Consider the following 12,530-nt stretch of genomic DNA (forward strand, 5'->3'; position numbering starts at 1 on the left):
ATCTGTATATCTATTCACAACTCAAGTCCGCAGATCTGCGGAGTTGTGTGACTCGAGAAACTGGGATCAATTCATCACCTCACTTGCACCCATAGTAATATTCCGTGTATATTACTCCCAACCCATCTTTTTATTTTGCCAAGGCCATAAAAATTTAATATTACATCGCAATTTGGCGTCAGTAGCAAACTTTGGTATTAACGACATACGACTTAGACATTCGGCACTGATAATAACGTTGCCGTCACAGTTCATACGACATAAAGTTATCTTCTTTCTCGTTTCACGTCTGTTAGTACAGTGCCACTTACCTCGAATGTTTCGGCACATTTCTCAAATGATGATGTGTTCTTCGAAACATGCGTGCTTTTCAACAGGTGCTGCATTTTTCGTTATTCATACCATTTCTGTTATTATGCATGTAACACGAACATCATATGAAACCATTCGTCTCGAAAAGAGGCTTAAGACGTACTCGCACGGAAAAAACCACGATTTTCAACAGGACGAAGACCAGAACTGCACAGGACGAGGTTTTTTCTTACAAGCATGTTGGACCAACTGAACCAAAAACTACATTTGTTGAAGCTTAAGACGCTTGACGAGTTAATAACTTTTGTTTCTTATGAGGCCAAAATGGTCAACTAACCTTCAATGCAACCTTCCAGAAAGAATGATGTCACGTTTCGTTCAGTGGGCAACGTCATAGGTCGAGTGACTTATCTCTTACCTTTTCGCCAGCTTCAGTGAGGTCGCCGCTAGGCATTCTGCTGATGTCGCGAGCCAGTTGGCAAGCGTTCAAAACGTTGTCGTAAAACACCTCGTCAAATTTCTTGCCGAATGTTATGTTGTCCCTTATTGTCATGTTCATTATATGATTTCCCTGCGGTATGACGCCTACAGTACCCTGAAAGAGGAAAACAACGACGACTGAATTGGCATGTGTGAAGTAGCATTAATTCAGCTGCAGAAAACTATGAAACGTACGCAACGTCTTTTGAACCCTCAGCTTTTGAATAGTGACTCATTGGTATAAATACCCGGCCGCCAGGACCCTCCACACATACTCTCCAAATAACCACAAACTCTTGAGCGAGCAAGTTATCTTGTATCCCACTCAAAACATGTAATGCACAGTCTTAACTGTCCTCACAATTAATTTCAAACACCGCAACCCTGAGGCTTTTTGTGCCTGTGAAAACTCGCGCAGGAGTCGCCAGTTTCCTCGAAGGCCTCCGCTACGTCGTGGCTATGAGCGCACTGCTAATCTAGAGGGCAAACGACATCAATCAAATTACTTTAATGCGATGGTTTTACGGTTTGTGGGGTTTAACGTCCCAAAGAACCTCAGGCTATGAGGGACGCGGTAGTAGAGGGCTCCGGGTAATTTCGACCACCTGAGGTTCTTTAACGTGCACTGACATCGCGCAGTACACGGCCTCTTACATTTCGCCTCTTTCGAAAGGCAACCGTCGTAGCAGAGATCGAACCCGCGCTTTTCCGGTAAGCAGCCGAGCACTGACCACTGACCACTGAGCTACGACCACTGAGCTACCGCGGCGGCACACCTGTAATGTGACGTGAGTAGGGTTGATTTTTACAGGTAACCCTGTCCACGTACGTCCCAGGTCCACGTACGTTTACAGGTCCACGTACGTCCGCTCTCTGCTTGCTAAATGCAGAAATTTTGCCCTTGTTTCTGTTATTCCTGATGTTTCACACACGGATTCATACCTTACTGTCGCTTGTTTGAACAATATAAGTACAACCCATGCTTTTCCAGTAATGTTTGTGGCGTTATCACTACTCAAGAATGTTTGTGGCGTTACCACTACTCAAGTTAAAACAATGCCTTAGGCGGCGCTATAATTTTGGTTTAGTTTTGGTTCCTCGCATTTTGTTGCCTTAAACGCATCAATCATATATCTGTAGAATTTGTTTTCACGAACTAAGACAACAAGCCTGAAGAAATAAGATACGACGCACAAATCGAATGTTCGAAAAACCCTTGGAGCTGCCTTTAATGGCTGAGCTCTAAGTAGCTGCAATACACAAAGCGGCAAGACAAGATAGCCATCTTGTGGGAGTTTGCCAAAATGCTTCGTTTAATAAACTGGTTCTGAAAGGCTCCTTCCGGCAGGTTCCTGTCTAGTTCTGAGCCTTTCCGCTACTTCCCAGGGGAGATCAGGGGAGTGTCCCCGGGCCCGCTCCCCCGGCTGTGGGTCGCTATGGTAGCTTTCCCCTCGAATTTTTTTCCTTTTTTTCGTACCTACGGGTGGTACAATTATCATTGCCCTTAGGCCTCTTCTTTTATTTTCAAATTGAATTAAACCTGTTGTACGTATGCGGTGCAGGCAGGGGCTTATTATTTTTCATTCTTTCTGATTGCCCCAACCTAATATATGTCTAGCTTGGAGGAGCATGCCATGCTTAATGGCTTCTGGTTTGGTTTATCGAATTTGTAGTCCCAAAGTGGCTCAGGCTATGGGGACGCCGTAGTGGAGGGCTCCAGAAAATTTAAATCACCTGGGGTTCTTTAACGCGCATTGACATCGCACAGTACACGGGCCTCTAGAATTTCGCCTCCATCGATATTCGACCGCCGCGGCCAGGATCAAATCTGCGTCTTTCGGGCCAGCATCCAGCACCATAATCAATGAGCCACCGCGGCGGCTTTAATTGCTTCTCCTGATATGGCATTGATTTCGATAGCTTCTCTCCTGTGGAAGAAAGAGATTTGCCAGCTTCCACGTATAGTAAAGAAAGTGACATTTAAACTTGCGCTTTGTCAAAATCAAAAATTAAAAAAGCAGTACGGTAAACACCAACGGCTGATGACTCTTTGCACTGCACTGGGCTTGTAGCGTGTTTCAGTGCACCTTTAACTCAGCGCATCATATACCATTCTTCTGAAACATTTCGTCTCCTGACAAATTTCTAATGAGTAAAAAGGCTTGGGAAAACATTTTGGGTATTTCGGAGCAATAGCGCAAACAGGATACGGGACCAAGAACGAGTAGACACACACAGCGCTACTCGTTCTTGGTCCCTTGTCCTGTTTGCGCTATTGCTCCGAAGTATGAACCAACAAGCCCGAATTTCAACGTTGTTAAAGCATATTTTTGGTATCTTGAATGCCTCAGAGTTGTCTAAAAGCAAACAAATCTTGTTCTCGTACAGACATCTTTCTTTTGCTGCACTGCAGAGGAACAATCGTATTTTTTTTGAAAAAACTACCTAATTTTCGCTCAACAATCATTACATAAAACTGGCTACATGTATGTTAGGCGACTGCGGCCGTTGTGTTCCCAGCGCAAAAAAAAAATTGCTTTGCAATTCCGTCTGCTCAACACAACTGACTGTATACTCACATTGCGTGCTATACAGCCACTCAAAAGTCTCATGTCTCCAGAAATAGCCGAAACGAGCGAAGACTTTCCGCTTCCCACGGTACCGACGACGCCGACGAGGGAACCGCTCTTGACGGATAGATTGATGCCAGCCAGGGTCGGGTTATCCACGACACTGTCCCTCTTGGCCCAGGCGAAGGAACAGTCCTTTATGCTGATCTCGCCGACTGCGATGCAGTGTATTGTAGCAGCATGTAGATGTCGCAAAGGTAACGAACACACCTTATTCAAACTAAGCCTCTGTCATGACGCGTTTTCTTTTATAACAAACTTCCGGCACCCTTGTCAGATAATCGCGGAAAACGCCAATTCTGACAACTGACAAAGAGGCCCGTTGAGTCGAAATTATCTGGAGCCCACCACTACGGCGTCCCTCATAATCTGAGTCTCCTTTGGTTGTTAAACCCCAGAGAACCGAACAATATGCCACGTGAGAAAACCAACTTTAAAGAGTACTCGAAAGCATCTTTTTCACGTTTGATATCTCGTACGACATAGCCGATTAGAAATTTTTTAACACTGAACTCACTTTCTGTGCTGACCACTTTGAAATTGGCAAGTACGATATTTTGCCCTTTAAGAAATCAATTAAATTCTAAAAGTTAAATTTTAGGTTATACAGTTGTGTTTAATTTCCACTGCACCGTGTAAATTACGCCTACCTTGCCGTACAATCCACTAGCTTTTAAAAGAAAACTCTGCACCTTATGGTTTCCAAAACACCCCGTATACATTTCTCTAATAAACTATTCGTAGTAACTAGTTCGAGTCGACCAGTGGGTGGCTGCCGCCCAAAGACAAATCCTTGTGCAAGATATTGTGCTCTCGCCATCCCAGCACTAAACTAAAAGCTTTTCAATCAATGCTATCAGCCTTCATCTGACTCTTCTGATGACTTTGGCAAGCGCTAGTCCTCTTTCTTGCACCAGGCGACGGAGCAAAAAAGTATGCCTTGGTAAAAGAGATGGCAGTTCAAATTTGGCGCCGTAAGCATTGAAATACGTCACTTCCGGATAATTCATCTACACACAACTTCATGTGCACCTTAAGCGCGTACGTTCGTTTTTGTGCAAAAAAAAAAAAAACAGAACTCGTTCCCCTGCAAGGCTTTTGACGACTTTTTCTTTGTTTCACAGGATGATCTAGCATTGTTTCATTCTTGGTAACGAACTCGCCATTGGCCTTACCATCAGACTGTGCTTCATAAAAGTTAATTAGTAAATTTACATATTAAGGTCGTCAATTGGCCTGATTTTCAATATGACTGACATCCTGCGCGGCTGAAAAAATCAAACATTTTTATCTTCAACTTTCTTTAACTACGAAGTTTCTGAGAAAGCTGTATAGCTTTCCTCTGTAGCCGTATGGCTGCGCTCAGGTGGATGCCAATGAGTAATTACTCCCTTATTACAAATTTACTCCACCTTGGGGGATTCCCCTAAACATTTGACCACCACAGTTCCCACTTCGAGTTATTGATCAATTCGCTCTCGCCCTACCATAAGCTTGCCGTCCTGGTTAGCTCAATTGGTAGAGCGACTGCTCCGGTGAAGCAGTGGTCCTGGGTTCGAACCCCGGACCAGGACGAATTTTTCTTTAACTACGAAGTTTCTGAAAAAGCTGTACAGCTTTCCTCTGTAGCCGTATGGCTGCGCTCAGGTGGATTCCAATGAGTAATTACTCCCTTATTAGAAATTTACTCCACCTTGGGGGATTCCCCTAAACATTTGACCAACACAGTTCCCACTTCGAGTTATTGATCAATTCGCTCTCGCCCTACCATAAGCTTGCCGTCCTGGTTAGCTCAATTGGTAGAACGACTGCTCCGGTGAAGCGGTGGTACTGGGTTCGAACCCCTGACCAGGACGAATTTTTCTTTAACTACGAAGTTTCTGAGAAAGCTGTATAGCTTTCCTCTGTAGCCGTATGGCTGCGCTCAGGTGGATGCCAATGAGTAATTACTCCCTTATTACAATATTTCTAGAAATTTCTTATAGTTCCGGCTGAAACATTCGGTATATATACGTCGTTTATGTACAGCACGAGACCTAAATGTAGAAAGTTCGGTTTTATAGTGTTTAACGTCCCAAAGTGGATCAGGCTACGAGGGACACCGAGTGGAGGGCTCCGGATAATTTCGACCACCTGATGTTTTTTGCCGTGCACTGAAATCGCACAGTACACGGGCCTCTAGCATTCCGCCTGCATCAAAATGCGACCGCCGCGGCCGGGATCGAACCCGTGTCTTTCGGGTCAGCAGCCGAGCACCATAACCACCGAGCCACCGCGGCGACTTAAATATATAAACTGTATGAGGGCCTCTTACAATGAGTAGAAAGGGAAAACAAATAATGTACAAGTTGCTATGCGACGTCCCGAAGGTGACACCGTAGTTGAAGGCTCCGATTGATTTCGAGCTCCTGAGGTTTTTCTGCCGATTAGTGACATAGCACAAGACGCGAAAGTAAGTTCTTGCATTCTGCCTTTAATTAAATGCGGCAGAGATTCCATCCATCCCACGGCATTGGGATCGAAAGTCGAAACCGAACATCGCACAGCCTATGCGACGGCGTATTAAAAATAATTAAAGAAAACGACGATTATTTCGGCCATCGAGTATACCTCGAAAGCGCATAATGCCTGCCATTTGCAAACGGTTTTTTTTTTGCATGATCTACCCTCACTTCCAATTCTAAGAACAAAAAAAAAACTGGTGGCCGATCGTACGATGTAATGCGACAAAAGTTGCACATTTCGGTTTTGTATTCATCTCCTTTCCACTGCGTCTCTCAATTTGACTTCGTCGTCGCTTTTTCGTTCTCCTGCTGGGTAGGTGTTGGGTGGAGGCGTTTTGGAGGATGGAAGAAGGTGGAGTTTGATGGGTGGTGGGCTCCCTTCACTCTTTTGCCGAGGCATCGGCCTCAGCTTCAGACAGCGGACCATGTCGTTTGAGAATGGTATCCCTTATGAAAATTGTCTATAGACTGTCTACAGACATGGACTATTTCCTTCCTATAGATATTTCCTTTCGTCAATTCATAGTCTGTATAGTGTCTCAAAAATAGTCTGAAGTGTATTGTCATAAATATATGATTGTTTATGTACTCTCAATAGGATTTCTATTGCCTATAGGCTAGTCTATAGAATATCTATAGAAAGTCTATAAACTTTATAGACAAAAGTGTATAGACTGTCTATAGACTGTCGAAAGGAATTTTTTAAAGGTACTTCTACTGCAAGGCATTAAAAAGTTATGGTTCTTACTTGGAACTTCAGGATCATGCAGCTTTCCATCTTCGTCCTCGCAATGCTCCTCTTCTGCAAAGAATGCAGCTAATCTTCTGCAGCTCCGAAACGCCTTGAAAGAGAAAAAGAAACGATGAAATAGACTTCAAGCAATGCAGAAAGTTGGGCGAGTTGGTAATACATGTTGAACTTAGAAAAGCGCAATAAAAAGACAGGGACAAGAAGAAGAAGAAGCACGCAGGACAAACGCGCAGGACAAGCGTTTGTCCTGCGTGCTTCTTCTTCTTCTTGTCCCTTTCTTTTTATTGCGCTTTTCTAAGTTCAAGATGAAATAGAATCTGCGTAGATGATGGAAATTCTTTAAAAAATAACTAAATGTTTCCACGGTTTCCTTTTTGTTTCTGCCATATATGTCAGGAACCAACGATTTTACCAACAGATCTGGTACCTTTTGTTGTGGACTATTACACAGTTTATGCAGATGAAAAATTCTTGAGGGCTGTTACAGGATATATGCAGAAGTACCAGTCATCAAGTGCTTAGAGAGATCGACATGCGTAAAAACCCAAATCAAACTACCCCGGAATTCCGCCTGCAATAAATGGGCGCAGCTTAGGACCCTTCTGGCAACTGACCTAGGCTGGCAAAAGAAATATTGCTCGACCATACTGTGCTCGTTAAACCTAGATCAGAAGCACATGCACGAGTGATAATAAGGGAAAATCACATTCAAGAACTGAAATGGCTTTTACACCTGCATCTAGCTTGAGGCAGTAAGGGTGTCATGCGTGTTTAGAAAAAGCACATAAAAATACCATGCTTCTAACCCATATACTAAATGAGTCATTTTTGGCTGCATGCTATTAAGGTGTTCGCTTTAAAATTGTTTTGACTAGCAATTTACATCATCGATCAAACATGCCGCTCTGATGTATCATTCTTCTTGTTGTCTTGAGAGTTGTGCAACTGAACAACACTAACGTGAAAGCCGGTAACCCCATGGTGATCACAACCAATGAAATGTTATTCAAATCTGTTCCACGGCAGCTGCCGTTAAAAGCAGTTGCCTCATGACAACATGCAAGAGGAGGTTTTTAAAGCCCTCTGGCTTGAAGTATGTTCGTATAGTATATTCAGAAGCACACTATGTTCACACTCGTGAATGTACTCCTTACCTTGGTAACCATAATGCCGCACTTTGATGGAAATGAGCCATGAAATGAACGAACAAAGGCTACTAGTTTTGCTCAATAAGTTTTCATCTTTGGGATGTACCTTAATTGAGCAATGCTGTTTAAACATGCTGCATTTAGCTCAAAATTTCCAGTGGTCGAATTCCAGAGAGCACATCATTTTCAAAACACCAGTCTCCATAAGCAGCTACATTCTTCCACTCTCGGGGCACTGTGCTCTCGGCGTGCCAAAGTAAGAACATAGATGTGACTGTTGATGACACCAGCGGTGCACTGAAATCGTGACCTCCTTATCAGACCTGAAGCACATTTCCTTGAGATGTCCCTTGATCTGGTGGCCCAACAAACAAATGCCAGATGGTGCACAGACCGGGTGGCGGAATGGGTGAGTTTTGAGGTTTACAGGCTATGAGTTTTGTTATTCGACGGCGGTGTACACAGGGGTGTACACCGATGGCCGAAGGGTATTGCCGCCAGTAAGGCATATATCCCAAAGAGATAAGTGTTCCTGTGGTAGAAGGCACTGCAAACCTTCATTTAATATTGACGCCTTTTAGCTGTCAAGGATGATATCACCCATGTGGCAAAGCTCGTTGTACACATCTCGTACAATCCCGAAAGAAACCTTCTCAGTCCATGCAGGTTTCAAGCGTCTCCGAGTCATCGTCGTGGCAGCAGAAGGCAAGACGCTTAATCAGTCATACCTCATCTTGTGGCCGTTGATAACATCAATATTTAAGCTTGGACTGGTTGGTGTGCATAGAAATCTAGTTGATCATTAAAACACCCTGCAATACGGCCTAAAAGCAGCTGTGGGAAGCAACAGATCTTAGCTTGCGTGAAGTCCTTCGCCACCACGACTTCAGCTGTCCTGAAAAAGCCCTTATTAAAAGTCACTTCAACTCTTTGAACACGATTATGAGTTTCTGTGGCGTTACGAAAACCTTGGTCGATCGAGATACAGGTGTATTCATTATTTCTTTTCAAAGGCTTCCGACTGACTCTGTGATAAACGCGTTTTGAGCATATTTTTTTCATAACGTGATGTCGATTCTAGCCATCTAAGACTGCAGAGAGAGTTGGTCCTATCGATTTCACGTTCGACCCACAGTATACCCACCTGGCTCTTCATCCTGAGTACGTGTGGCATGCTTGTCCCGAGAGAATCCGTTATCGTGAGCATGTAGACGCAGGAAAACAATGTTGCAGCGCTGAATGCTGTATCAGGGTTGGTGAAACTCACAGTGCCAAAAGCAGCAATTATCATCTGAAAAAAAAAAGATCCCTCAATAACGTAATAAAAACAGACTCGAAAATGTTCACTTTGAAACCATAATGACAGTAAGTTTTCCGTTCACTCAGCCTCGCCCTAAAGTAGGCACTCAATGAAAACGCCTTCGTCAAAGCATCACTGACAAACACTTGAGTGACCGCGAAGAGCAAAGGATGTTGAATGAAGCAGCGCAAGGGAAGTGGTGCTCCCTGCAGTAACAAAGTACGAAGTAGAAAGCAGAAAAGCATCGCGAAGACATAATGGCAAACACCACGATACCAGACCAGTGGTAACGCTATGTAGACACTGCACAGTGGATTGGATGCGCTGCCACGAAAACTAATAATTGAAAATCGCCGCGTCTATGACTGTCACCTGCTACCGGTCACGCGTTTTTTCACATTCCCACAGTTGCCTTCCTTAATTCTTAGTTGATTGCAGCGATCGGCGTCTCTTGACCTCATTCAGGCGAAAACGAGGTGTTCAACGCGCACCCTAGTGCTTTACACACGCATGCAGCGCCCTCTCTGGGAGGTGGATCTTCATATTTCAACTCATAACTCACACGAACTGCGCCTGTACTGCCTGCTCAAATAAATGGCTCCCTCGTCATTCGGTGGTAAAGCACTGTTGCACTGAAGCCGACTAAAGAATCACAAAAAAATGTCAATGGAGTACTTGTGAAAGCTGAAGCCTGTAAACCAAACAAAGCAACAAAACATGTACGACATAGCTATACAAAATTGATCTGGCACTGACGCCTTTTTTCGATCCTTGTGCACAGACTTCGTCGTTACCGAGACGGGGCCCTCTAAAAGCCTTTTAATGCCAAAACTTCGCAATAATTAAAGGCCGATTCACACGACGGTCCGTTCGGCCGCGGCCAGCGCACTACGTGTTCATGCGTCACGACATTGAGAGGCGCGCTGTCGCCCCGCGGCCTGGTCAGCGCGCTTCTCAATGTGGTGACGCATGAACACGTGATGCGCGGGCCGCGGACTAACGGACCGTCGTGTGAATCAGCCTTTAGTGTAGTGTGAGCGGAGCAGTCACGTGAAACTACATTGGATTAAGGGAAACGCGGAACAGAAACCACGTAGAAGATGTGCTTCTTTGATTACTTCTCGAACAAATAACTTTTTAAAAAATTTTTGCGAAGTTATGACAGCAATAGTCCACGTTTCTTTACCCTATTATGGTATAGAAGCTCTAACATTTTTTAACATAAGAAATATGGTAATGGGTCATCTCCAGCAAAACTGCGCCCACTCCTAATGAAACAAGAAGCAAAGCTATGGCCTCATTGCTTTCTCTTTACACAAATCACCGGTAGTTAAACGGTAGGAGCACTAGCATTGCCAAGCGTCTTACTTTTGTTCAGTAGTGCAGTATCTACTTTTGCGGAAAGTTATAACGACCAGATATGTCGTTGTGTTTTGTCCACTATGGCCACTCCTGAAAGCCTATTCGAAGCGGTGCGACAACCTTAACAGCTTCCATTGAGATGACGTCACCAATCTGTCGTTTGCGTCACATGCTAATCGTCGCTTCGTGACTTGCGTCAGTGGTGAAGGGTTCAGGCGTGCGATGCATGGTAGCTATAGTCAATTCTCTGCATTTAAAAGGAAGGTTGTACATCTAATGCAAAGAAATAGAAGCGGACAAAGCTCAGAGCACAGTACACGTTGCTGTACTCGATATCTGTAGCTTGTTTCAGGAAACTTCTAAAAAATAAACGAAGGACAAGCGCAGGTTCAACCACGAAGAACATTTTCACACAAAAACTCTTTGTCAGTAGCCGGTTCCTTACCATCGAACTAGATGCGCTGAACAGCGTGTCGAGAACGGTCTCCAGCACGTTGAAGCGGTATGCCTGGTCGATTTCCTTCGTGCGGAGCTGAAGAAGGCTCCTTTGAAAGACGTTCTCTAAAGCTGACATTTTTATTGGACGTATGGACAACAGAAAGTCGGTAAACTTCCTCAGCCGCTCGTCTCGGTACTTGTAGAGTATTCTCTGTGAAGAAAAAGCAAGACAGCCAGTTTTATTACGACTTCGTTTCTGAAAGTTACTTTCCCGTCTCAGCCAAATGACACAAAAATTCTACTGGTGACATTTCTTACCGCAGGCTTATAAATTCACTAGGCATTTTTTCTACCTTTGTTTTTCTGAAAAGCATCGGCAGCAAAAAGATTTGTATCTGTCCTCTAACGTACACTTATACCACTGCATATCGCCAAGGGCCACTGATGACTTCTTTAATACGCTGCAAGGACTGCCTTGTAAGCTACTGTAATCTCCTAAAAGGCGAAGGTCAATTACCAGTGAAAGATGCAAAACTGCTGCACATAGCACGTTGCGTTTCGTCTTTTTTTACAAACGTTCGGTGACGTATGCTAACCACTGCTCAAGCAACGCTGCATACTTATTTTGCAAGCGAGTGGGACGTGACAAATACAACGCTTCCGTCAAACACTTTAAGAAAGAGTTAAATTGCCAAGGTAGCCTACCTTCAGGTAAGCTATCATGACAATTTTACTGTAAGATGTCAGTCTAGCGCCTCGAACAGAAGGCCGCCGCGGTGGCTTAGTGATTAAAGTGCTCGGCTGCTGACCCGAAATACGTAGTTTCGATCCCGGCTGCGGCGGTCGATTTCCCATGGAGGCGAAATGCTAGAGGCCCATTTACTGTGCGATGCCAGGGTACGTCAAAAAGCCCCAGGTGGTCGAAATTATCAAGAGTCATATACAACGGCGTCCCTCATATTCTGAGTCGCTTTGATACATTAAACACTATAAAACCAACTAAACCAAGACTCGATAGCAAGCGCCATTTTTATCGAGAACATATAACGATATATGCCTTCTCAAAAACGCATCTAGAAAGCCTAAAAGAAGTGTTGCTTGTCCAGTGGAACTTAAAATGGATCCAAGAGGCAAGCTACAGGCCTTCAGAAAGAACGTGAAGAGCATTTATGAATGAAACGCAATGCTGCAAGCAGAGGTACTTCTAAGAGAGGTTTTTGTAATCTGTCGGCGGCGGGTACCTAGCGAAAGACAAAGCTTTCAAAATTTGCGAACCATATCTTTAAAGAATGCGAGCCCAAACGTGAATATTTCTTTCGGATACCCTGAACGCACACTTTGAAAAACTTGCCGTGTATACTAAAAAAACTCTAGGGTACGCTTAAGTCACATTAGGCGTTAGAAGTGGAATGCGACAGCTATAGATTTCGCATTAGTCGCAGCTTCTGTAGGAACTTCTGTGTGTGCTTGCAATTGCCGGTCCGTCAACGGCCATTTTCGGACTGCTGCTAGCTTTAGTAGCAGGTATACGCTATGCTAGCTGTGACATCCTTTGTGATTTATGATTTCGATTTTCAATCCAAGTTGCTTTTTAGAGACTATAGG

General features: G+C 44.2%; 1 protein-coding gene and 1 non-coding gene across 5 annotated transcripts in view; one reads left to right on the forward strand and one right to left on the reverse strand.

Annotated features, from left to right (window-relative positions):
* The window catches only part of LOC149359417 (multidrug resistance protein mrp-7-like), a 73,129-nt gene that overhangs the window by 21,108 nt on the left and 39,491 nt on the right, over positions 1-12,530 (reverse strand). For all 4 annotated transcript variants that reach the window (XR_016288777.1, XM_089571623.1, XM_089571622.1 and 1 more), the window contains 5 exons: positions 10,933-11,136; positions 8,970-9,116; positions 6,675-6,768; positions 3,372-3,577; positions 731-907 (listed from right to left, as the gene is read on the reverse strand). Coding sequence is in view for 3 of the 4 variants with exons in the window: in XM_089571623.1 (XP_089427749.1) it covers positions 731-907; positions 3,372-3,577; positions 6,675-6,768; positions 8,970-9,116; positions 10,933-11,136 (828 nt within the window). In the remaining variant the exon portion in view is untranslated. The remainder of the gene's footprint in view (positions 1-730; positions 908-3,371; positions 3,578-6,674; positions 6,769-8,969; positions 9,117-10,932; positions 11,137-12,530) is intronic.
* Positions 4,923-4,996, forward strand: TRNAT-GGU (transfer RNA threonine (anticodon GGU)). Its single transcript has one exon. It is a non-coding gene; the product is annotated as a tRNA-Thr (tRNA).

This window comes from Amblyomma mixtum, chromosome 2, assembly GCF_055824585.1.
Source record: "Amblyomma mixtum isolate Tamu chromosome 2, ASM5582458v1, whole genome shotgun sequence".
Classification (NCBI taxonomy): domain Eukaryota; kingdom Metazoa; phylum Arthropoda; class Arachnida; order Ixodida; family Ixodidae; genus Amblyomma; species Amblyomma mixtum.